This window comes from Podarcis erhardii (assembly GCF_964252035.2).
Source record: "Podarcis erhardii genome assembly, chromosome: 18".
Classification (NCBI taxonomy): domain Eukaryota; kingdom Metazoa; phylum Chordata; class Lepidosauria; order Squamata; family Lacertidae; genus Podarcis; species Podarcis erhardii.
Window position 1 is genome coordinate 5,472,153 of NC_138516.1, and position 26,473 is coordinate 5,498,625.

Here is a 26,473-nt window from a genome sequence, read left to right on the forward strand (position 1 = left end):
TCGTACAGCACAGATGAGCTCCCCCCTTGCTTCAAAATGTGTGGGCTCAGGTCTCAACAGCTCTTAAAGACATCCAACACAACAGGCAGCCTCGTCTTATTAAATTTATTATTCCAGTGGTACTAATACATTGATTTGCACAATGACACCCATTTAGCAGAGAGGCTGCGGGCCTTCTAGCTTTTGCCCAACTAGAAAAGCCTCCCCCCCCTTCTCTCCCAATCCTAAAAGAAAATTCCTCCAGACTGCCCCCCCCCTTCCCCATCGAATCCAATATTTGAGTATGGAATGAAATTTCACACACCCTTTTCTTTTCGGAAGTTTGCCTGTCCTCCCCAACCTGCAAACCAAGGGAGGAAAAACCAGGTCCTCCCCCCCTCACTTGGCTCTGAGCGTCAAATAAATATGGAGGCGGGCAACGTTTCAGTTGCATCAAATGGAAATGTATTTTTGGAAGTTCTAATGGCACTGGGTGAGCGGCCCCGCTAGTTCGTGTGCAGACGGCCGGGAACCTCTAAGGCTGAATGCAGACACGGCTCTTTATAAAATCTGCCCCGAGACGGAAGATCAAGCAAGGAAGTGGCCCAGTGCCTTTTGCAAGACAGCTGTGGCACTGATGTTATTATGCAAGTTAAATTTGGAGTCCCACAACATACATTTTAAAATTTATTCTTTTACATCTGGTGTGGCATTTTTAATTCTGCTTGGTTGGTTGGTTTTTACAATTTGTCCAGGAAGTTATCTAGTGCGGGAATGCCCTCCTTCAGCCCTTTGCGCTTGCGGGTCTCAGCGACCACCTGGCAGGGGCGGCTGGTGTTGTCAAACGGGTCTCCGGGCAGGATCTGCCAGTGGTCAAACACACACTGGGGGAAAGCCTGGCCACCTGTGTTGGATCTCAAGTCAGCGGTGAAGCCTGTGAAGAGGGAGGGAGGGAGAAAGAGAGAGAAGAGTTTAAACTATAAGCAAACAAAACTGTAAGACAGAAATACAGGTGTTCAAGTTTACCCACACACCCCACAACCAGCTCCTTGTCTTAACTAAAAGCAGCATCCTGGAGGCATAAGGCAAAGGGACCCATGACCATTAGGTCCAGCTGTGACCGACTCTGGGGTTGCGGTGCTCATCTCGCTTTCTTGGCCAAGGCTTTCTTGGCTTTCAAACTGCTAGGTTGGCAGGAGCAGGGACCGAGCAACGAGAGCTCACCCCGTCACGGGGATTCGAACCGCCGACCTTCAGATCGGCAAGTCCTAGGCTCTGTGGTTTAATATTAGTGATAATTTATACCCAACCCATCTGGCTGAGTTTCCCCAGCCACTCTAGGCAGCTCTCAACAGAATATTAAAAACACGATCAAACATCAAACATTGAAAACTTCCCTAAACAGGGCTGCCTTCAGATGTCTTCTAAAAATCAGATAGTTTATTTCCTTGACATCTGATGGGAAGGCGTTCCACGGGGAGGGCACCACTACCGAGAAGGCCCTCAGAGCTGGGCCTCAGTGTCCAAGCTGAACTATGGGGGTGGATACGTTCCTTCAGGTATAATGGGCCATTTAGGGCTTTAAAGGTAAGTACCAACACTTTTAGCCTGGGAGACAACCTTTGATCGATCCTTCACACCTCCAGCTGCTGACAAAGGTTACCTGGAAGATGCAAGTGCCAAGGGAGGCTGATAAAAGCTGACACTTACCAAAGGACTCGTTGACAGGAAGATAGGCCTTGACCACAAACATGGGGGTGCCGGCCACCTGGGACTCCTCAAAGACGTGCCCCCGCTTCCTGTTCAGCACGCCATAGATGCCACCCACAACCTGTTCTGGGCACTGGAAGGGGAAGAAAGCGGGGTATATGTTACAGCACTGCACGGAGTCAAGGCAGCGGGCTGCTGCCGCCTCTTAAGAACGCAGCCTGCCTCCAGTTACCCACCTGGATCTCCACAAGGTAGATGGGCTCCATGAGGCGGGGCTGAGCCGTCAACACGCAGGCATAGAGGCACCTTCTGGCCGTGGGAATGATTTGGCCACCTCCGCGGTGGATGGCGTCGGCGTGCAGGGTCACGTCGTGCACGTCAAAGCGGACGGTGCGCATGTTTTCCTCGCAAAGGGCACCCTGGAGAAAAGAGAGGGGTTGGGGGTGGGAGAGAAAATCATTTTCTAGTTTGCATTCAACCCAACTTTTCTGTCCTTCCTCTAAAGCAGGCAATGTAGTTTTTTTAAAAAAGCAATTAAGCACTCTGCCATAGCAGCCAAGAAGCAAAGGAAGGGCCAATGCCTCCTTCAGCTTATGGTCAGCCTTCTTCCTGCAAACTGTCAGAGCCAGGAGGAGGAGGAGTCGCCCCGGGGGACCAGAGGATGGGAAGAGCGTGATCTACTAAGGGGCAGAGAATCGGAGTCTAGATATGATGGAGAGCAGCAACAACTGAGAAAGGATAGGCATAATATTTTACAAGGACGGGAAGGAACATCATGGACAGAATAACTGTCACACACAGGAGGTTTAAGCTAACATGGCAATACGAATAGATGTCGTTAGTACTGCAGTTGTTGTATAAGGGATTGTTATTTTAACTGGAGTGCAATTGAGATGGGTAAGATTTTTGGAACGCAGAAATACAGCAAACAATCAAACCATCAATTCTAGCACACGGAGGCCACCTAAATTATTTAATTTGGCATCTGAATAATTGGAATCAGCAAATGCATATACTTTGGCATTGTTATAATGAGGCTATTACTGGGTTATTGTAATTGAAAACTAATGATGACTATTATATATAAAAAGAGAGAATTGGAGACTAGAAACAGGGGAGATGCAGATATCCTTTGATTCCCTTTCCATCCCTTTCCCGCAGTACAGTCGTCCCATGGAATCGGAAGGGATCCCAGAGGTCATCTGGTCCAACGTCTTGCAACGCAGGAATCTTTTCCCCTATGTGGGACCAGAACCTACGACCCGGAGGTTGAAAGCCTCATCTTCTACCATTTCCCCACTGCCCATGGCAGCTCCTCCCGAGGAAGACGCTGTGTGTGTGTGTGTTGGGCAGTACCCAGGCCCTCAGAGGGGGAACGGACAGAGCACCCAGCAGGAGGACGGGGAACTCGGAGACGACACCCCCACCCTCCTCGATCACGGAGGAGAAACGCAGGCCAAGCAACACCCGGCAACGAAAAGTGAACCCCTTAAAAGGACGCCCCTTCGCAACTCAGGGAGAGGCAAGAGGAAATCACATACGAGGCTGATTCAACTTCCTAAAGCTGGAACACAGCCTTGAGGGGCTGATGTGACAAAGCACTCAAAAGTTGCAGGGAACCAGGCAGAGGGCCTGTGGAACGCCCTCCCACCAGATGTCAAAGAGGAAAACAACTACCAGACTTTTAGAAGACACCTGAAGGCAGCCCTGTTTAGGGAAGCTTTTAATGTTTGACGGACTATTGTATTTTAATATTTTGTTGGAAGCCGCCCAGAGTGAATGGGGAAACCCAGCCAGATGAGCGGGGTGCAAGTAATAAATTATTATCCGTTCCAAGAAGGCAGGACGCAGACAGCCCACCGCCCTGTGATGAGGGGCACCCACTCTTCCTTACCTCCTTCGTGGCCCACTGGAAGCCTGCCACAACGCTGTCCTTGATCTCGTTGAGGTACTGCACGCCCTTGGTGATGTCCGTCAGGATGTTGGGGCCAGTGCCGTCCGGGCCGAAGCACCAGATCTTGCGGGCCTCGGCCACGTCCCACTCGTACTTCTCGGCCAGGTAACGGGCTCGTGTCTTCAGCTCCTGGCGGGCCGAGACGTCGCCTTTGTCGATGTCCTCGGCCAGACCGTCGGGGAAGGGGAGGGCTTTCATGTACAGGCGGTTGTGCTTGTTGGGAGACTTGGAAAGGCACAGAACACTCGACTCCTCGCTGACCGTCTCGCGGTAAGAGACCACCGGGTCGGATTTCTGCCAGAAAGATTAAATAATAATAACTTTTAAGTCCCTAGCCGCTTCAAAGCCAATGCGGACTGTCTTTATTGCATCTTGTACATTGCCTTGAGATAATCTGTAGCAATGGCTTTGTTTTTATTTATTATAATTTTTTACTTAATTTTCTGTTTTACAATTTAGAATACTCATTTTTTACATCGTTAAGAGATCAATGACTTCCCTTCTTCTCTTTTCACAGCTTATAAATCCCTGCATATTTTACAAAAGCTATGCCATTCAGTATTCCATTATTGCATCCATCAAAACTTTTTGACACAGTTGAATTTATCTTAATGCTGACAGCGTTTTCAAGTGTACACAATTTTGACCGCATATATTCAAAAAATGTTTTCCAATCTTCTCTAAACATACGCTCTCCTTGGCCTCTTATTCTATATAGAAGACATCTGAAGGCAGCCCTGCTTAGGGAAGCTTTTAATGTTTGACACTATTGTATTTTATTATTTTGTTGGAAGCCACCCAGAGTGGCTGGGGAAAACCAGCCAGATGGGCAGAGTATAAATAATAAATTATTAATTATTATTATTATTATTCATTCTAGTAATGCTCCTGAATGCCACTTGCTGGGAACCAAGGGAGGGTGAGAGTGCTCTCATGGTCGGGTCCTGCTTGCCGGTGTCTTAGAGCCACCAAGACCGGGCTCGAGACTTGTCACGTGGTGCAATTACCGTATTTTTCGCCCTATAGGACACACTTTTCCCCCTCCAAAAATGAAGGGGAAATGTGTGTGCGTCCTATGGGGCGAATGCAGGCTTTCGCTGAAGCCTGGAGAGCGAGAAGGGTCGGTGCGCACCGACCCCTCTCGCTCTTCAGGCTTCAGGAAGCTCTGCCCAACCCTTGGGAGACCGGCGTGGCTTCGCGCCAGTCTCCCGAGGGTTGCGCAGAGCTGCCTGCAGTCCCAGGCTTCACGCAGCTCTGCGCAAGCCTGGGGAGACCGGCGCGACTTCCTGGCGGGCTCCGTAGGCTTGCGGATAGCAGGCTGTTCTGGGGGCTGGGGTCGGGGGAAAGCTTGGGCTTCCCCTGCGCCTGGGGGATAAATTTTTTTTCCCTTTATTCCCCCCCCCCCAAAAAAAACTAGGTGCGTCCTATAGGGCAGTGTGCCCTATGGGACGAAAAATACGGTACCTTAATTGGAATGCAGGCATGGTCCTCCTCAAGATCCTTCAGGCAGATCTCCAGATGCAGCTCCCCAGCGCCAGCAATGATGTGCTCCCCAGACTCCTCAATGATACACTGGAAGATGGGGAAGAGTGAAAGGAATGAAGCAGAAATGAGGCCCAGCCCAAACCGAGAAGCGTCCCCCATCCCCAAACCACAATGTGCTGCCCCCCTGTCATCTCCCACACCTAAAAACCCTTTGAAGGCCTCGGTGGGTTTTCTACGCTCACCTGCACCATGGGGTCAGACTTGGCCAGCCTCTTCAGCCCCTCCACCAGCTTGGGCAGGTCGGCTGGGTTCTTGGCTTCCACGGCGACGCGCACCACGGGGCTGACGCTGAACTTCATGACGCGCAGGTTGTGGGCGTGCTCAAAGGTGGTGATGGTGCCCGTCTTGACCAGGAACTGGTCGACGCCAACCAGCCCCACGATGTTGCCGCAAGGCACGTCCTCGATGGGCTCCACGTAGCGGCCCATCATGAGAATGGTTCTAGAGAGGGGAGAGATTTTTTTTTTTTAAAAAATGTATTTTTAAAAAAAGACTTTCTTAGAACTGTAAAATTTTCAATGTTAACGATTCTGAAATGAAATTCAAGTAATAAGGTAAAATAAGAATGGATTGACATTAGATGAAAATTTGAAGTTAGAACATATGACGATGAATTTAAGGGTAAATCAAGAGGGTATGTATTTGCTGAACTAACTTTTAAATGGAATAAAAAAAAAAGGGAGGTGAGAGGAAGTCAGGAAAATAAGTAAATGAATCGTAAGTAATTGAAAAAAGGGATTATTATTATTTTTCTTCTTTTGTATGTTAAACTTTTGGTTTTTTTGTATTTTTCTGGTGTTTTTTCCCCTGTTAATTGTTATGTAACTTTTTTCTTGTTAAAATCTAATAAATATCATTTAAAAAAATAAATAAATTAAAAAAAACATTTTCTTAGTTTACAAAAGTATGTGCAATCTCTCTCTCTCTCCTTTCTCTCTCCAAGTAACATTTTTTACAGATCAGTTTCATTTCTTGAGACATTCGGAAGAAGGAGAGGAAAGGGGGGGGGGGGGAGAGAATTGTGCAGAAGTGGTGGGAAGGTGTAGTACAGCAAAAGCAGCGGGGGGGGGCTGGAAATTCTGCTCTGGGGGCAGACTGGCGTTCTTTTGGAATGAGCCACTGCCAGGGGGAAACTACAGGAACGGCTAAGGGAGCTGGGCATGTTTAGCCTGGAGAAGAGGAGGTTAAGGGGTGATATGATAACCATGTTCAAATATATAAAAGGATGTCACATAGAGGAGGGAGAAAGGTTGTTTTCTGCTGCTCCAGAGAAGCGGACACGGAGCAATGGTTCCAAACTACAAGAAAGAAGATTCCACCTAAACATTAGGAAGAACTTCCTGACAGTAAGAGCTGTTCGACAGTGGAATTTGCTGCCCAGGAGTGTGGTGGAGTCTCCTTCTTTGGAGGTCTTTAAGCAGAGGCTTGACAACCATATGTCAGGAGTGCTCTGATGGTGTTTCCTGCTTGGCAGGGGGTTGGACTCGATGGCCCTTGTGGTCTCTTCCAACTCTAGGATTCTAGGATTCTAAGAAATGGAGGCAGTGAGAGATTTTACTTTCTTGGGCTCCCTGATCGCTGCAGATGGTGACACTGCATTCCTTATCAGCTATAGCTCCGCCTTATCCATTTCTGTACTGCTTCCATGTTATTTTGATACTGGCTCTTGTAGGAACGCCTTGGTTTTAAGTATGAGAGTTGGCCTGGAAGTCTGGAGCAGGGTGTTCTCCCTCCTCCGTGCAAATTCTCCCTTCTTCCTCTTACCTGTATTATTTGTGGGGAGGGGACTTCAGCAGCAGCCACAGCGGTGCAGCAGTCCTACCCTGCAAGAAAGAAGGAATCCCTGAATGTGTGAATGGTCTGTCACTGACCAAACGACCAGGGACGGGGCTTCAAGAAGCCGTTGCAGGAAGTCGAGTCCCAGGGGAGCAGAGGGCTCCTGTTTCTGGCGAGGGGCGTACCGATGGGGGGCAGGGGGGCGGGCTGCCCCAGGTGCTATCCTGAAGGGGGGTGAAATTCTGACGCGCCCCCTGCCCGCGCCCTGCAAACCCGCAAATCGCGAGCGGCAAAGCATAGAGCGGCAAAGCAATTAAACCCCCCTGTCCCCTTACCTTTGAGGCGAGAGGCCGTTGTCTCGGCTCCAGGCCCTCCCGGGATGCGGCGGCTCCCAGGCTGAGCCTTCTCCTCGCTGCAAAACAAAGGGAGACATCAGCCGGCGCGAGCCCCAGTCTGGGGCAGGAGGGTGGGGATCTGAGAAGGGGGCATTTCTTCCTACCTGATCTTATTAACTGCCCCACCCTGAACTCCTCCATGCGGGCAGCGTCAGGGCTCCCTCCCGACCGGCCTGGCACAGAGGCAGCAGCCAAAGTGTCCCCCGGCTCCGGAATCACTTGGGAGGCGTTTTTGATGGGGGGGAGCCTTGGCTGCTGCTTCTGCGCCAAGGACGGCCGGGCAGGAGCCATTCCCGCATGGGGAACGGAGGGAGGGTGAGGCAGGCGAGGATCAGGAACCGCCGGGAACCGCCGGGATGTTCTGCCGATCTTTGTCCCGGGAGCAGGCGCTGGAGCCTTTCCCCCCTCGTGCTGGGGGGCCTCTCGCCTAAGGAAGAAACAAGTTCTGTTAGTCTGGTTGCTTGGAGGAGTTGGAACCAAATAAATATACAGATGATAATATTCATTATTATCACCTCTATATTTAGACATGTTGGTGGACAAATTTTGGAGTCGATTTTGTGCCCCACCTCTCACCTGCGCCCCTGGCGGGGGCCCACCTCACCACCCCCTAGCTAGGGCCCTGCCTGGACCACAGAGAAACCTTCATAAAAGTACAGGGATCTCTAAATCAGGCCTTCCTCCTCCACCCCCAAGATCCCTGGGAAACACTTCCCCGGCCACACAAAGTCACAACATACCTCCAGATGTTGTTGGGTCTCGCTGCATCACTGGGCTGCTGCTCCTTCCCTAAACCACGGCCCTGCAAAGAGAGAAGGACATTGTACTCTCTAGGGGGGCAGAACAAGCACCCCTGCCAGGCTGCCCAGGCCCACGTCACCACAGGCTGTGGGCGCCTGACCCCTGGCTTGGAAGGAGGGGGGCAAGGGGCTGGGGCGAGACGGGACTGCAACCCCCAACCCAGCCCTGTTTTGCGCAGGTCAGCACCATGACCTCCCTGCACATGTGGGGAATGGATTCCCCATGGAATTAACCTACCACAATCTCAAGTGGTGCCCCTCCAGCCTCCTTCATACTTGGTCGTTTCAGGAGCCTTTTATGTCCTAGGAGACAGAAAGGAAAATAAAAACCATAGGAAGAGGTTACAGGTGGGAAGACTTACAACAGCTTATAGAAATGACACCAAAGAAGGATGTTCTTCTCATTACAGGGGATTGGAACGCTAAAGTAGGGAGTCAAGAGATAAAAGGAACAACTGGCAAGTTTGGCCATGGAGTTCGAAACGAAGCAGGGCAAAGGCTAATAGAGTTCTGCCGAGAGAACAAGCTGGTCACCACAAACACGCTTTTCCAACAACACAAGAGACGACTATACACATGGACATCACCAGGTGGGCAGCATCGAAATCAGATTGATTATATTCTCTGCAGCCAAAGATGGAGAAGCTCTATACAGTGAGCAAAAACAAGACCTGGAGCTGACCGTGTCTCAGATCATCAGCTTCTTATAGCAAAATTCAAGCTTTAACTGAAGAAAGTCGGAAAAATCACTGGGCTGGTTAGATACAATCAAAATCAAATCCCTTATGAATACACAGTGGAAATGAGGAACAGGTTTAAGGATTTAGATTTGGTGGACAGGGTCCCTGAAGAACTATGGATGGAGGCTCGCAACATTATACAGGAGGCAGCAACTAAAACCATCCCAATGAAAAGGAAATGCAAGAAAGCAAAATGGCTGTCCAACGAGGCCTTACAAATAGCGGGGGAGAGAAGGCAAGCAAAATGCGAGGGAGATAGTGAAAGATACAGGAAATTGAATGCAGATTTCCAAAAAATAGCAAGGAGAGACAAGACGGCCTTCTTAAAAGAGCAATGCAAAGGAATAGAGGAAAACAATAGAATGGAAAAAAAACAGATCTGTTCAAGAAAATTGGAGATATGAAAGGAACATTTCGTTCAAAGACAAAAGTGGTAAGGACCAAACAGAAGCAGAAGACATCAAGAAGAGGTGGCAAGAACACACAGAGGAATTATACCAGAAAGATATGGATGTCTCGTACACCCCAGGTAGTGTGGTTGCTGACCTTGAGCCAGACATCCTGAAGAGTGAAGTCAAATGGGCCTTAGAAAGCACTGCTAATAACAAGGCCAGTGGAAGTGATGATACTCCATCTGAACTATTTAAAATTTTAAACGATGATGCTGTTAAGGTGCTACACTCAATATGCCAGCAAGTTTGGAAAACTCAGCAGTGGCCAGAGGATTGGAGAAGATCAGTCTACATCTCAATCCCAAAGAAGGGCAGTGCCAAAGAATGCTCCAACTACCGCACAATTGCACTCATTTCACATGCTAGCAAGGTTATGCTTAAAATTCTACAAGGCAGGCTTAAGCAGTATATGGACCGAGAACGAAAACAAAAACCATCCCAATGAAAAGGAAATGCAAGAAGGGGGAAAAATGGAGGCAGTCAGAGATTTTACTTTCTTGGGCTCCATGATCACTGCAGAAGGTGACAGCAGTCACGAAATTAAAAGATGCCTGCTTCTTGGGAGAAAAGCAATGACAAATCTGGACAGCATCTTAAAAAGCAGAGACATCACCTTGCCAACAAAGGTCTGTATAGTTAAAGCTATGGTTTCCCCTGTAGTGATATATGGAAGTGAGAACTGGACCATAAAGAAGGCTGATCGCCGGAGAATGGATGCTTTTGAATTCTGGTGCTGGAGGAGACTCTTGAGAGTCCCATGGACTGCAAGAAGATCAAACCGATCCATTCTGAAGGAAATTAGCCCTGAGTACTCACTGGAAGGACAGATCGTGAAGCTGAGGCTCCAAGACTTTGGCCACCTCATGAGAAGAGAAGACTCCCTGGAAAAGACCCTGATGTTGGGAAAGATGGAGGGCACAAGGAGAAAGGGACGACAGAGGACAAGACGGTTGGACACTGTTCTCGAAGCTATGAATATGAGTTTGACCAATCCGTGGGAGGCAGTGGAAGATAGGAGTGCCTGGCGTGCTGTGGTCCAGGGGGTCACAAAGATTGGGATACGACTAAACAACAACAAGTTGCTTTGGGAGACGATAATCAGGCACAGCCCAGTTCTGTGAAGCTTGGAGGGAGGTGTGAGGCATCTGGGCTTTAGCAGCACAGTGGTGCCTCGGGTTAAGAACTTAATTCGTTCTGGAGGTCCGTTCTTAACCTGAAACTGTTCTTAACCTGAAGCACCACTTTTGCTAATGGGGCTTCCCGCTGCCGCCGCGCCACCAGAGCACGACTTCTGTCCTCATCCTGAAGCAAAGTTCTTAACCTGAGGTACAATTTCTTTACAAGCCAAGCCCTGGCTCCATGGCTCACCTGAATCAAGAGAATCATCTTGCCTCCAATATGGCTGAGTCCCCATTCCTGCTGCATTAAACCGCCACATTCTCGGAGAAATGACGGCTGTGTCCAGCTCAGCTCCAGCCCCTCATGCCGCCTTCTAGAACCCACCGCTCTCAACCGACTCTCACCTGCCCCCCCTTCAAACTCCATTTCCAAGCCTCCTTCCATCTTCCGTCTCCACCAGAATTCCACTCTCTCTCTCTCTTCCCCCTCCCTCCCTGCTTTGGAATTGTAATAGCATCACCTCACAATAATAATATTGCCACTCATCTCCTCTAGGCCTCCTACCTTGAGAATCCATCTTTCTCTACCAACTCTCACTGTCATCTGACAGGCATCCCCTTTAAAACCAGGGGGGTGTCAAAGTGTGCTGGGATGAGGCCACCGTGGGTCAGGCCAGAGGGGGCTGGTGGGGGTGTGGTTGTGCCTCCCCTTCTTCTGCATCTTGCTCCCCCACCTGTTCCTCGAGAGAATCATAGCATGGCAGAGTTGGAAGGGGTGCCAAGGGGCATCTAGTCCAACCCCCGGCAGTGCAAGGATCCTGCCCACAACCAGCCCTGGCTGGGCTCCACACTCCCACCACCTTCCCAGCTGGATGCACAGACCCCTTGCCATTCTGCATGGGGTGGGGAAAGGGGAGAGAGAGATGTTTTGCTCCCTAGAATCATAGAATCCTAGAGTTGGAAGAGACCACAAGGGCCATGGAGTCCAACCCCCTGCTAAGCAGGAAACACCATCAGAGCACTCCTGACATATGGTTGTCAAGCCTCTGCTTAAAGACCTCCAAAGAAGGAGACTCCACCACACTCCTGGGCAGCAAATTCCACTGTCAAACAGCTCTTACTGTCAGGAAGTTCTTCCTAATGTTTAGGTGGAATCTTCTTTCTTGTAGTTTGGAGCCATTGCTCCGTGTCCGCTTCTCTGGAGCAGCAGAAAACAACCTTTCTCCCTCCTCTATGTGACATCCTTTTATATATTTGAACATGGCTATCATATCACCCCTTAACCTCCTCTTCTCCAGGCTAAACATGCCCAGCTCCCTTAGCCGTTCCTCATAAGGCATCGTTTCCAGGCCTTTGACCATTTTGGTTGCCCTCCTCTGGACACGTTCCAGTTTGTCCGTGTCCTTCTTGAACTGATGTAGCCTTATGAGGCTTTGCCCTCGGTTGGGAAAAATATTGAGCCTGGGAAAGGGAAGTGGGAGTCAACAGACACTCAAGGAATAGTTTTGGAGAAAAGGCTTTTATTTCTACCATCCATGAACTGGTAGAAGGAGCAAGTGTGATAAGTCACAAAAAGCATGCACGAAATTCACAGTCATGTGCACAAGCATATATACCCCTTTCCAGTTCCTTCCTCCTTTCTCCTCCAACAGGGGTCCTCTGAGCATGAACAGAAAGCTGTCTTGGGACTATTGGACTCTTCCCGGGAAAGGGGTTTCAGAGTGTTCAGATATGTTTCAATCTCTTGTTCTGGCATGGTTCCCAGACAGAAAGTAAGTTGCAATGTGGTTCTTTAGCAAGGCCAGAAGGAATCAGAAAGGCCTGAGAAACAATGGACTGTGTTCCCTACCTTTCTTGCAATCTTTTTAGTTACAGCAAGCGGAATGTTTCTGATGCTTAGCTAATGCCTTTTAGCTGCTGAGAAAAATGATTTTGAAAAGCTCTGAGAAGCTTTGAGCCTGCTTTGGTGGGGGGGGGGTGACTTCGGGCCTAGGTGAGGTCACCTGTCCTCACCTTCCTTCACTGTGGTGCCCAGAACTGGACACAGTACTCCAGGTGAGGTCTGACCAGAGCAGAATACAGTGGCACTATTACTTCCCTTGATCTAGATGCTATACTCCTATTGATGCAGCCCAGAATTGCATTGGCTTTTTTAGCTGCCGCGTCACACTGTTGGCTCATGTCAAGTTTGTGGTCAACCAAGACTCCTAGATCCTTTTCACATGTACTGCTCTCAAGCCAGGTGTCACCCATCTTGTATTTGTGCCTCTCATTTTTTTTGCCCAAGTGCAATACTTTACATTTCTCCCTGTTAAAATTCATCTTGTTTGTTTTGGCCCAGTTCTCTAATCTGTCAAGGTCGTTTTGAAGTGTGATCCTGTCCTCTGGGGTGTTAGCCACCCCTCCCAGTTTGGTGACATCTGCAAATTTGATCAGGATGCCCTTGAGTCCATCATCCAAGTCGTTGATAAAGATGTTGAATAAGACCGGGCCCAAGACAGAACCTTGTGGCACCCCACTAGTCACTCTTCTCCAGGATGAAGAGGAACCATTGATGAGCACCCTTTGGGTTCGGTCAGTCAGCCAGTTACAAATCCACTGAGTGGTAGCATAGTCAAGTCCGCGTTTTACCAGCTTCTTTACAAGAATATAATGGGACACCTTGTCAAATGCCTTGCTGAAATCAAGGTAGGCTACATCCACTGCGTTCCCTTCATCTACCAGGCTTGTCCCTCCGGACATGGATATGAGAGCCCTGTCAATATCTCAAGGGCGTCCCAAGGAGGAAGCTTGTCTTCTCCTGCTCCAGAGGCCCTCAGGACTTGAAGCCATGACTTCAAGCGACCATAAAGGAGATTCCGACTCCAGGAAGAACTTTCTGACAGCAAGAGCTGTTTGACAGCGGGAGGAAATCCCTCAGAAGGCGGTAGACTCTCCTTCCTTGGAGATTTTCCAGCAGTGCTTGAACGGCCACTTGCCATGGGTTCTTGAGCTGAGATTCCTGCATTGCAGGGGTTGGACTAGAGTGTGTTACTTCCAGTCGGCCAATTGGTGTTAAAGAAGGATAGAACTTTCTTTATGTACGCTACAGCAGCAGCAAGAATACTCATCGCAAAGCATTGGAAGACACAAGACCTACCCACCTTGGAAGAATGGCAGATGCAAGTAATGGACTACATGGAAATGGCGGAAATGACTGGCAGAATCCGAGACCAGGGAGGAGAGTTGGTGGAAGAAGGTTGGAAGAAATTTAAAATTTATTTACAGAAACACTGTAACGTTTTTGAATGTTAATGGCATTGAAATGAAATGAAGGGGTTCTAGTAATAAGGCATAAGAATATGTAAGAATGGACTGATATTAGATGAAAAATTGAAGCTATAATATGTGAGGAAAAATAATTAAGGATAAACTAACAGGATATGAATTTGCTGAACCAATCTTTAAATGGAATACAAAAAAGGGAGGCGTGAGGAAGTCATGAAAACAAATTAATCAAAGACGAGATATTAAAAAAGAGGGATTTTCGTTTTTTGTTGTTTCTTTTCGTTCTATGTTAAATGTTTGCATTTTTGTATTTTGGGGTTTTGGGGTTTTTTGTATCTTTCTTGTGTTTTTTCTTTTATGTGTTATAACTTCTTTACTGTTAAAATGTAATAAAATATCATTAAAAAAAATAAATAAGTGTGTTACTTCCAGGTTTCGATGCTTGCGCATGCGCTGACACACAAAATGATGTCACGCGTATGTGCAGAAAGGCAAAAAGCGACGCATGCGTGCGTGCGCAGATGTGCCGTCGCTAGTTACGTTCGCTCCTGGAAGCGAATGGGGCTCCGGAACGGATCCTGTTCACATCGTGAGATACCACTGTACTGTAGCATATATTTAACACAAAAAACAGCGGCAGTTTGTTTTTGACAAAGGACAGCTGGACAGATAAAGGGCCCCATTACCTTCAGTAGCTTCGGGCCTCATCAATCCTAAATCCGGCCCTGCGTCGGACGTTTAGCTTCCAAAGAACGTTTGCAAACCAGAACACTCATTCCGGGCAGTTGCAGTATTCGGGGACCGGAATGCAAGGCGTTTGAGATCCAAGGTATAACTGTATGTTCTTTTAAATAATTTTTTTTTCTCCGTGAAAAAGACCCTGATGTTGGGAAAGATGGAGGGCACAAGGAGAAGGGGACGACAGAGGACAAGATGGTGGGACAGTGTTCTCAAAGCTACCAGTATGAGTTTGACCAAATTGCAGGAGGCAGTGGAAGACAGGAGTGCCTGGCGTGCTCTGGTCCAGGGGGTCACGAAGAGGCGGACACGACTAAACAACAAGAAGTCACCATGTTCCCTAAAGCACTGGAGGTCAGTTTGTCCAGACCTTACAACCCACCTCTGACTTCCCAAGCTGCAACATGGGACCGACTTCTGGATTTCTGCTTACAGTTTACACTTAGAGGTCTTTAAGGTGCTACTGGAAGGAATTTTTTTATTTTGTTTTTACACTTAGAGGGGCAGGAAAGCGGGGAGGGGGGGAATTCACTGGCAACCAATGCACCCAAATTCACTGGCATCCCTTGGGTTTCAGACAGTACATGGGTAGTTTTAATTTGGTGACTGCTGTCACCATCTGCAGTTATGATGGTGCCCAAGAAAGTAAAATCTCTCATTGCCTCCATTTCTTCCCCTTCTATTTGCCAGGAGGTGATGGGACCAGTGGCCATGATCTTAGTTTTTTTGATGCTGAGCTTCAGACCGTATTTTGTGCTCTCCACTTTCACCCTCATTTAGAGGTTTTTTTAATGGTGACTTTATGGGACAATAAACTCCAACAGCTCCTAATCCTTGGGCATGCCAGCTGGGGCCCAAGGAGTCCAAAATCCTCTGGAAACCCCAAGGCAGCTAATGTCCCTTCAGGACGCCTCCAGCTAAACTGGCCACCAGCCAGAGAGCCAGTGTGGTGTAGTGGTTAAGAGCGGTAGTCTCGTAATCTGGGGAACCGGGTTCAATTCCCCGCTCCTCCACCTGCAGCTGCTGGGTGACCTTGGGCCAGTCACACTTCTCTGACGTCTCTCAGCGCCACTCACCTCAGAGTGTTTGTTGTGGGGGAGGAAGGGAAAGGAGACTGTTAGCCGCTTTGAGACTCCTTAAAGGGAGTGAAAGGCGGGATATCAAATCCAAACTCTTCTTCTTCTTCATCGTGCCAAGCATTGGGCAAATCTAGTTTAGAATGCAGTGCGCTTGGCGTTCAGGCTTGTAGACACTTCAGAAACCAGGCATGGCAGCAAGAACTATTGTGGATACCTGGTTTTTGCACCATACCACGCTCAGTTATCGGCTGCCTTTTTTGTTTCCTGGACCAAATCAAGGTGCTCCTTAAACTTCTTAATCAGGAGCGGGAACTGCCCCGAGATCTAAAGATAAAGGGTGGTTATATGAATTTATTAAATAATAATAATTCTGCTTGCAAGGCCATTTTCCTCAAACCACACCCTCCCATGCTAACAAACACAGATTGCAAGGGACGGGTTGATTTTTGCTTGGAGCAGTGTGTTCGCTGTGCCCATCAGTTGGGCAAAATGCAGGGTTGGGACTGGCAATACACAACGCCCTTTGTGCAGCTGTTGGGAGCCCTCCATAAGGAATTTTGACAGGTGGAGCAACTCACATGTACATGATGCTGTGCGATTGACCTGTGGGTTGCCCCACACAGCCAGTCCGCCCACTCGGTGGGGTCAGGTAGTAAAGATCCGGACCCCAAAGCCCAAACGATTTCCCACCTGAATATATCTAACATGAGCCTCCCCAAACACAAACTTCAGGCTGAGTCTACCTTAAGAGCCATTAGGCTGGCAGGTACCAGCAGGCCAGACGCGGGTGGCGCTGTGGGTTAAACCACAGAACCTAGGACTTGCCGATCAGGTCGGCGGTTCGAATCCCCGTGACGGGGTGAGCTCCCGTTGCTCGGTCCCTGCTCCTGCCAACCTAGCAGTTCGAAAGCACATCAAAGTGCTAGTAGATAAATAGGTACTGCTCCTGCGGGAAGGTAAGCGGCATTTCCGTGCGCTGCTCTGGTTCGCCAGAAGCGGCTTAGTCCTGCTGGCCACATGACCCGGAAGCTGTACGCCGGCTCCCTCGGCCAATAAAGCAAGATGAACGCCGCAACCCCAGAGTAGGGCACGACTGGACCTAATGGTCAGGGGTCCCTTTACCTTTACTTTTTACCAGCAGGCCAGACTGTGTGACCTCAGTGCTTGCAGACATCAGGCTGTCTCAAAAGACAATGGAGTGCACCTCCAGGGGTGAAATCAAACCACTGTTCGCAGCACCCAAGTGACCACCCCAGGGCGTAAGCCTGGGCAGTGAATATGGGGGTCCTGCGCTGCCCAGATGACAAGACTCACTGATGGGGTCCAAAGGAAAGCAGAGCAAGACACCTGGATGCAGGTGTTGCAAGTGTACAAGCGCCACCCACCCATTTTAGGGAATCCATTTAGGATTGGGGCAGTTTACTCCTTAACCCTTTCTTCTCCCAAAGGTATCTTGGCAAGGCAGGCGAGGTTTAGTGATTAGGACAAATGTCAATTTCCCATTTTTCCCAATCACAAATTCAGTTCCATGTTTGATTTTCAGGGTGGTGGTGGGGCGTTTGCTTGTTCCTTAAAAGCTCTATTGAAAATTTCTCCCAATAGCCAGATTTTCATATGCAATTTTGCTCATACACACATTATGCAAGCAATTTCCTGTAATATACAGTAATGCAGTTTTCTGCCACTCGTTTCAATGTCCACTTTAGCCTAATTTAGACATACGTTGGGCTGGATTTGCTCAATTCAGAGAAGTGTGACTTTCAAAGGATAGCCATTGTTTTGATTTGCCTATTGTTTCAGGAAACATGAAACAAGTCCACTTATTCAGTGAAGTGTATATACCTCTTAATTATCACAAAGATATCATTCACTCAATCACTACTGGTCTTTATTCATGTCTGCGAGAGTCCCCAGGCGACCTATTTTGATTGCTTGCAAACAGGTTCGATTATATCTATTCCTCATCGAGCCTGCTGTTTGCAAGGGAAGAGGGGGTGGTTACAAGTTAATGAGCACTCGTCCTGATTTGCTTGCTGGGACTTTGCAAAAACCATCCTGTGTGTTTTTGACCAGCTATTCACAAAAATTAAACCCAGAGGCCTTCAGCCGCTAATGCTCCACAGGTTGAAATTCTATTGTCTTTTGAAAAGACCGACCCTGGGTTGCATGACAGTGATATATGCCAAAATCAGGGAGCTGTGAAGCTTCTAGTCAAGGACCGCTCATCTTTTTGAGGCCTGTGGGCATTATCTGCCGAACCAGATCAACTGCTGTGGGCACCACACACTGCAGCCTGGTCTATGGGCTACGGCTGAATACTTGCCGCGGGCCTCATTACAACAGCCCTGCAGGCGCCAGCAAAGGACTGTGTGCACACATGCAACCCCTGCACTAAGCGCACCGTTTTCTAAGTAAAACTGCTTTCGTACAGCACAGATGAGCTCCCCCCTTGCTTCTAAATGTGTGGGCTCAGGTCTCAACAGCTCTTAAAGACATCCAACACAACAGGCAGCCTCGTCTTATTAAATTTATTACTCCAGTGGTACTAATACATTGATTTGCACAATGACACCCATTTAGCAGAGAGGCTGCGGGCCTTCTAGCTTTTGCCCAACTAGAAAAGCCTCTCCCCCCCCCCCTTCTCTCCCAATCCTAAAAGAAAATTCCTCGACTGCCCCCCCCTTCCCCATCGAATCCAGTATTTGAGTATGGAATGAAATTTCACACACCCTTTTCTTTTCGGAAGTTTGCCTGTCCTCCCCAACCTGCAAACCAAGGGAGGAAAAGCCAGGTCCCCCCCCCCCTCACTTGGCTCCGAGCGTCAAATAAATATGGAGGCGGGCAACGTTTCAGTTGCATCAAATGGAAATGTATTTTTGGAAGTTCTAATGGCACTGGGTGAGCGGCCCCGCTAGTTCGTGTGCAGACGGCCGGGAACCTCTAAGGCTGAATGCAGACACGGCTCTTTATAAAATCTGCCCCGAGACAGAAGATCAAGCAAGAACTGGCCCCAATGCCTTTTGCAAGACAGCTGTGGCACTGATGTTATTATGCAAGTTAAATTTGGAGTCCCACAACATACATTTTTCAATTTATTCTTTTACATCTGGTGTGGCATTTTTAATTCTGCTTGGTTGATTGGTTTTTACAATTTGTCCAGGAAGTTATCTAGTGCGGGAATGCCCTCCTTCAGCCCTTTGCGCTTGCGGGTCTCGGCGACCACCTGGCAGGGGCGGCTGGTGTTGTCAAACGGGTCTCCGGGCAAGATCTGCCAGTGGTCAAACACACACTGGGGGAAAGCCTGGCCACCTGTGTTGGATCTCAAGTCAGCGGTGAAGCCTGAGAAGAGGGAGGGAGAAAGAGAGAGAAGAGTTTATACTATAAGCAAACAAAACTGTACGACAGAAATACAGGTGTTCAAATTTACCCACACACCCCACAACCAGCTCCTTGTCTTAACTAAAAGCAGCATCCTAGAGGCATAAGGCAAAGGGACCCATGACCATTAGGTCCAGCTGTGACAGACTCTGGGGTTGCGGTGCTCATCTCGCTTTCTTGGCCAAGGGAACCGGCGTACAGCTTCCGGGTCATGTGGCCTGCAGGACTAAGCTGCTTCTGGCGAACCAGAGCAGCGCACGGAAACGCTGTTTACCTCCCCGCTGGAGCGGTACCTATTTATCTACTTGCACTTTGACGTGCTTTTGAACTGCTAGGTTGGCAGGAGCAGGGACCGAGCAACGGGAGCTCACCCCGTCACGGGGATTCGGACCGCCGACCTTCAGATCGGCAGGTCCTAGGCTCTGTGGTTTAATATTAGTGATAATTTATACCCAACCCACCTGGCTGAGTTTCCCCAGCCACTCTAGGCAGCTCTCAACAGAATACTAAAAACACGATCAAACATCAAACATTGAAAACTTCCCTAAACAGGGCTGCCTTCAGATGTCTTCTAAAAATCAGATAGTTTATTTCCTTGACATCTGATGGGAAGGTGTTCCACAGGGAGGGCACCACTACTGAGAAGGCCCTCAGAGCTGGGCCTCACTGTCCAAGCTGAACTATGGGGGTAGATACGTTCCTTCAGGTATAATGGGCCATAAAGGTAAGTACCAACACTTTTAGCCTGGGAGACAACCTCTGATCGATCCTTCACACCTCCAGCTGCTGACAAAGGTCACCTGGAAGATGCAAGTGCCAAGGGAGGCTGATAAAAGCTGACACTTACCAAAGGACTCGTTGACAGGAAGGTAGGCCTTGACCACAAACATGGGGGTGCCGGCCACCTGGGACTCCTCAAAGACGTGCCCCCGCTTCCTGTTCAGCACGCCATAGATGCCACCCACAACCTGTTCTGGGCACTGGAAGTGGAAGAAAGCGGGTATATGTTACAGCACTGCACGGAGTCAAGCCAGCGGGCTCTTAAGAACACAGCCTGCCTCCAGTTACCCACCTGGATCTCCACAAGGTAGATGGGCTCCATGAGGCGGGGCTGAGCCGTCAACACGCAGGCATAGAGGCACCTTCTGGCCGTGGGAATGATTTGGCCACCTCCGCGGTGGATGGCGTCGGCGTGCAGGGTCACGTCGTGCACGTCAAAGCGGACGGCGCGCATGTTTTCCTCGCAAAGAGCACCCTGGAGAAAAGAGAGGGGTTGGGGGTGGGAGAGAAAATCATTTTCTAGTTTGCATTCAACTCAACTTTTCTGTCCTTCCTCTAAAGCAGGCAATGTAGTTTTTTTTTTTAAAAAAAAAGGCAATTAAGCACTCTGCCATAGCAGCCAAGAAGCAAAGGAAGGGCCAATGCCTCATTCAGCTTATGGTCAGCCTTCTTCCTGCAAACTGTCAGAGCCAGGAGGAGGAGGAGGAGTCGCCCAGGGGGACCAGAAAATGGGAAGAGCGTGATCTACTAAGGGGCAAAGAGAATCGGAGTCTAGATATGATGGAGAGCAGCAACAACTGAGAAAGGATAGGCATAATATTTTACAAGGACGGGAAGGAACATCATGGACAGAATAACTGTCACACACAGGAGGTTTAAGGTAACATGGCAATACGAATAGATGTTGTTAGTGCTGCAGTTGTTGTATAAGGGATTGTTATTTTAACTGGAGTGTAATTGGGATGGGTAAGATTTTGGAACGCAGAAATAAAGCAAATAATCAAACCATCAATTCTAGCACACGGGAGGCCACCTAAATTATTTAATTTGGCATCTGAATAATTGGAATCAGCAATTGTATATACTTTGGCATTGTTATAATGAGGCTATTACTGGGTTATTGTAATTGAAAACTAATGATGATTATTATATATAAAAAGAGAGAATTGGAGACTAGAAACAGGGGAGATGCAAGTATCCTTTGATTCCCTTTCCATCCCTGCTCCGCAGTACAGTCATCCCATGGAATCGGAAGGGATCCCAGAGGTCATATGGTCCAACGTCTTGCAACGCAGGAATCTTTTCCCCTATGTGGGACCAGAACCTATGACCCGGAGGTTGAAAGCCTCATCTTCTACCATCTCCCCACTGCCCATGGCAGCTCCTCCCGAGGAAGAGGCAGTGTGTGTGTGTGTGTGTGTGTGTGTGTGTGTGTTGGGCAGTACCCAGGCCCTCAGAGGGGGAACGGACAGGGCACCCAGCAGGAGGAAGGGGAATTTGGAGACGACACCCGCACCCTCCTCGATCACGGAGAAACGCAGGCCAAGCAACACCCGGCAAGGAAAAGTGAACCCCTTAAAAGGACGCCCCTTCGCAACTCAGGGGGAGGCAAGAGGAAATCACATACGAGGCTGATTCGACAAAGCACTCAAAAGTTGCAGGGAACCAGGCAGAGGGCCTGTGGAACGCCCTCCCACCAGATGCCAAAGAGGAAATCAACTACCAGACTTTTAGAAGACATCTGAAGGCAGTCCTGTTTAGGGAAGCTTTTAATGTTTGACGGACTATTGTATTTTAATATTTTGTTGGAAGCCGCCCAGAGCGGCTGGGGAAACCCAGCCAGATGAGCGGGGTGCAAGTAATAAATTATTATTCGGAAACTGCAGCAAGTCTCTGCTCCGTTCCAAGAAGGCAGGACGCAGACAGCCCACCGCCCTGCGATGAGTTGCGCCCACTCTTGCTTACCTCCTTCGTGGCCCACTGGAAGCCTGCCACAACGCTGTCCTTGATCTCGTTGAGGTACTGCACGCCCTTGGTGATGTCCGTCAGGATGTTGGGGCCAGTGCCGTCCGGGCCGAAGCACCAGATCTTGCGGGCCTCGGCCACGTCCCACTCGTACTTCTCGGCCAGGTAACGGGCCCGTGTCTTCAGCTCCTGGCGGGCTGAGACGTCGCCTTTGTCGATGTCCTCGGCCAGACCGTCGGGGAAGGGGCGGGCTTTCATGTACAGGCGGTTGTGCTTGTTGGGAGACTTGGAAAGGCACAGGACACTCGACTCCTCGCTGACCGTCTCGCGGTAAGAGACCACCGGGTCGGATTTCTGCCAGAAAGATTAAATAATAATAACTTTTAAGTCCCTAGCCGCTTCAAAGCCAATGCGGACTGTCTTTATTGCATCTTGTACATTGCCTTGAGATAATCTGTAGCAATGGCTTTGTTTTTATTTATTATAATTTTTTACTTAATTTTCTGTTTTACAATTTAGAATACTCATTTTTTACATCCTTAAGAAATCAATGACTTCCCTTCTTCTCTTTTCACAGCTTATAAATCCCTGCATATTTTACAAAAGCTATGCCATTCAGTATTCCATTATTGCATCCATCAAAACTTTTTGACACAGTTGAATTTATCTTAATGCTGACAGCGTTTTCAAGGGTACACAATTTTGACCGCATATACAGTATTCAAAAAATGTTTTCCAATCTTCTCTAAACATACGCTCTCCTTGGCCTCTTATTCTATATAGAAGACATCTGAAGGCAGCCCTGCTTAGGGAAGCTTTTAATGTTTGACACTATTGCATTTTATTATTTTGTTGGAAGCCACCCAGAGTGGCTGGGGAAAACCAGCCAGATGGGCAGAGTATAAATAATAAATTATTTATTTATTATTATTATTATTATCATTATTATTATTATTATTATTATTCATTCTAGTAATGCTCCTGAATGCCACTTGCTGGGAACCAAGGGAGGGTGAGAGTGCTCTCATGGTCGGGTCCTGCTTGCCGGTGTCTTAGAGCCACCAAGACCAGACTCGAGACTTGTCACGTGGTGCAATTACCATATTTTTCGCCCTATAGGACACACTTTTCCCCCTCCAAAAATGAAGGGGAAATGTGTGTGCGTCCTATGGGGCGAATGCAGGCTTTCGCTGAAGCCTGGAGAGCGAGAAGGGTCGGTGCGCACCGACCCCTCTCGCTCTTCAGGCTTCAGGAAGCTCTGCCCAACCCTTGGGAGACCGGCGTGGCTTCGCGCCAGTCTCCCGAGGGTTGCGCAGAGCTGCCTGCAGTCCCAGGCTTCGCGCAGCTCTGCGCAAGCCTGGGGAGACCGGCGCGACTTCCTGGCGGGCTCCGTAGGCTTGCGGATAGCAGGCTGTTCTGGGGGCTGGGGTCGGGGGAAAGCTTGGGCTTCCCCTGCGCCTGGGGGATAATTTTTTTTCCCCTTTATTCCCCCCCCCCCAAAAAAACTAGGTGCGTCCTATAGGGCAGTGTGCCCTATGGGACGAAAAATACGGTACCTTAATTGGAATGCAGGCATGGTCCTCCTCAAGATCCTTCAGGCAGATCTCCAGATGCAGCTCCCCAGCGCCAGCAATGATGTGCTCCCCAGACTCCTCAATGATACACTGGAAGATGGGGAAGAGGGAAAGGAATGAAGCAGGAATGAGGCCCAGCCCAAACCGAGAAGCGTCCCCCATCCCCAAACCACAATGTGCTGCCCCCCTGTCATCTCCCACACCTAAAAACCCTTTGAAGGCCTCGATGGGTTTTCTACGCTCACCTGCACCATGGGGTCAGACTTTGCCAGCCTCTTCAGCCCCTCCACCAGCTTGGGCAGGTCGGCTGGGTTCTTGGCTTCCACGGCGACGCGCACCACGGGGCTGACGCTGAACTTCATGACGCGCAGGTTGTGGGCGTGCTCAAAGGTGGTGATGGTGCCCGTCTTGACCAGGAACTGGTCGACGCCAACCAGCCCCACGATGTTGCCGCAAGGCACGTCCTCGATGGGCTCCACGTAGCGGCCCATCAGGAGAATGGTTCTAGAGAGGGGAGAGATTTTTTTTAAAAAAAAATATGTATTTTTTAAAAAGACTTTCTTAGAACTGTAAAATTTTCAATGTTAACGATTCTGAAATGAAATTCAAGTAATAAGGTAAAATAAGAATGGATTGACATTAGATGAAAATTTGAAGTTAGAACATATGACGATGAATTTAAGGGTAAATCAAGAGGGTATGAATTTGCTGAACTAACTTTTAAATGGAATAAAAAAAAAGGGAGGTGAGAGGAAGTCAGCAAAATAAGTAAATGAATCGTAAGTAATTGAAAAAAGGGATTATTATTTTTTTTCTTCTTTTGTATGTTAAACTTTTGGTTTTTTTTAATTTTTCTGGTGTTTTTTCTCCTGTTAATTGTTATGTAACTTTTTTCTTGTTAAAATCTAATAAATATCATTTTAAAAAATAAATAAATTAAAAAAAGATTTTCTTAGTTTACAAAAGTATGTGCAATCTCTCTCTCCTTTCTCTCTCCAAGTAACATTTTTTACAGATCAGTTTCATTTGTTGAGACATTCGGAAGAAGGAGAGGAAGGGGGGGGGGAATTATGCAGAAGTGGTGGGAAGGTGCAGTACAGCAAAAGCAGCGGGGGGGGGGGCTGGAAATTCTGCTCTGGGGGCAGACTGGCGTTCTTTTGGAATGAGCCACTGCCAGGGGGAAACTACAGGAACGGCTAAGGGAGCTGGGCATGTTTAGCCTGGAGAAGAGGAGGTTAAGGGGTGATATGATAGCCATGTTCAAATATATAAAAGGATGTCACATAGAGGAGGGAGAAAGGTTGTTTTCTGCTGCTCCAGAGAAGCGGACACGGAGCAATGGCTCCAAACTACAAGAAAGAAGATTCCACCTAAACATTAGGAAGAACTTCCTGACAGTAAGAGCTGTTCGACAGTGGAATTTGCTGCCCAGGAGTGTGGTGGAGTCTCCTTCTTTGGAGGTCTTTAAGCAGAGGCTTGACAACCATATGTCAGGAGTGCTCTGATGGTGTTTCCTGCTTGGCAGGGGGGTTGGACTCCATGGCCCTTGGGGTCTCTTCCAACTCTAGGATTCTAGGATTCTAAGAAATGGAGGCAGTGAGAGATTTTACTTTCTTGGGCTCCATGATCGCTGCAGATGGTGACACTGCATTCCTTATCAGCTATAGCTCCGCCTTATCCATTTCTGTACTGCTTCCATGTTATTTTGATACTGGCTCTTGTAGGAACGCCTTGGTTTTAAGTATGAGAGTTGGCCTGGAAGTCTGGAGCAGGGTGTTCTCCCTCCTCCGTGCAAATTCTCCCTTCTTCCTCTTACCTGTATTATTTGTGGGGAGGGGACTTCAGCAGCAGCCACAGCGGTGCAGCAGTCCTACCCTGCAAGAAAGAAGGAATCCCTGAATGTGTGAATGGTCTGTCACTGACCAAACGACCAGGGACGGGGCTTCAAGAAGCCGTTGCAGGAAGTCGAGTCCCAGGGGAGCAGAGGGCTCCTGTTTCTGGCGAGGGGCGTACCGATGGGGGGCAGGGGGGCGGGCTGCCCCAGGTGCTATCCTGAAGGGGGGGTGACATTCTGACGCGCCCCCTGCCCGCGCCCTGCAAACCCGCAAATCGTGAGCGGCAAAGCAATGAAACCCCCCTGTCCCCTTACCTTTGAGGCGAGAGGCCGTTGTCTCGGCTCCAGGCCCTCCCGGGATGCGGCGGCTCCCAGGCTGAGCCTTCTCCTCGCTGCAAAAGAAAGGGAGACATCAGCCGGCGCGAGCCCCAGTCTGGGGCAGGAGGGTGGGGATCTGAGAAGGGGGCATTTCTTCCTACCTGATCTTATTAACTGCCCCACCCTGAACTCCTCCATGCGGGCAGCGTCAGGGCTCCCTCCCGACCGGCCTGGCACAGAGGCAGCAGCCAAAGAATCCCCCTGCTCCGGAATCACTTGGGAGGCGTTTTTGATGGGGGGGAGCCTTGGCTGCTGCTTCTGTGCCAGGTACGGCCGGGCAGGAGCCATTCCCGCACGGGGAACGGAGGGAGGGTGAGGCAGGCGAGGATCAGGAACCGCCGGGAACCGCCGCGATGTTCTGCCGATCTTTGTCCCGGGAGCAGGCGCTGGAGCCTTTCCCCCCTCGTGCTGGGGGGCCTCTCGCCTAAGGAAGAAACAAGTTCTGTTAGTCTGGTTGCTTGGAGGAGTTGGAACCAAATAAATATACAGATGATAATATTCATTATTATCACCTCTATATTTAGACATGTTGGTGGACAAATTTTGGAGTCGATTTTGTGCCCCACCTCTCACCTGCGCCCCTGGCGGGGGCCCACCTCACCACCCCCTAGCTAGGGCCCTGCCTGGACCACAAAGAAACCTTCATAAAAGTACAGGGATCTCTAAATCAGGCCTTCCTCCTCCACCCCCAAGATCCCTGGGAAACACTTCCCCGGCCACACAAGGTCACAACATACCTCCAGATGTTGTTGGGTCTCGCTGCACCGCTGGGCTGCTGCTCCTTCCCTAAACCACGGCCCTGCAAAGAGAGAAGGACATTGTACACTCTAGGGGGGCAGAACAAGCACCCCTGCCAGGCTGCCCAGGCCCACACCACCACAGGCTGCCAGCCTGCTCCTGCCTGGGCGCCTGACCCCTGGCTTGGAAGGACGGGGGCAAGGGGCTGGGGCCAGACGGGACTGCAACCCCCAACCCAGCCCTGTTTCGCGCAGGTCAGCACCATGACCTCCC

The 26,473-nt window shown here is 49.3% G+C and overlaps 3 protein-coding genes across 3 annotated transcripts in view; 1 reads left to right on the top strand and 2 right to left on the bottom strand.

Annotated features, from left to right (window-relative positions):
• Positions 1–26,473, top strand: part of LOC309332990 (protein-lysine 6-oxidase-like) — a 285,922-nt gene that overhangs the window by 81,178 nt on the left and 178,271 nt on the right. The window lies entirely within an intron of this gene.
• LOC309332949 (elongation factor 2-like) lies at positions 91–5,655 on the bottom strand. Its single transcript, XM_081846337.1, has 6 exons — positions 5,371–5,655; positions 5,108–5,215; positions 3,584–3,937; positions 1,926–2,108; positions 1,690–1,822; positions 91–913 (listed from the first exon to the last, which is right to left on the bottom strand). Exons 1-6 carry the CDS (start codon positions 5,617–5,619, stop codon positions 720–722), a joined length of 1,221 nt encoding a protein of 406 aa, XP_081702463.1. The 5' UTR covers positions 5,620–5,655; the 3' UTR covers positions 91–719.
• LOC309332953 (elongation factor 2-like) lies at positions 18,401–23,777 on the bottom strand. Its single transcript, XM_081846341.1, has 6 exons — positions 23,496–23,777; positions 23,233–23,340; positions 21,677–22,030; positions 20,004–20,186; positions 19,779–19,911; positions 18,401–18,892 (listed from the first exon to the last, which is right to left on the bottom strand). Exons 1-6 carry the CDS (start codon positions 23,739–23,741, stop codon positions 18,699–18,701), a joined length of 1,218 nt encoding a protein of 405 aa, XP_081702467.1. The 5' UTR covers positions 23,742–23,777; the 3' UTR covers positions 18,401–18,698.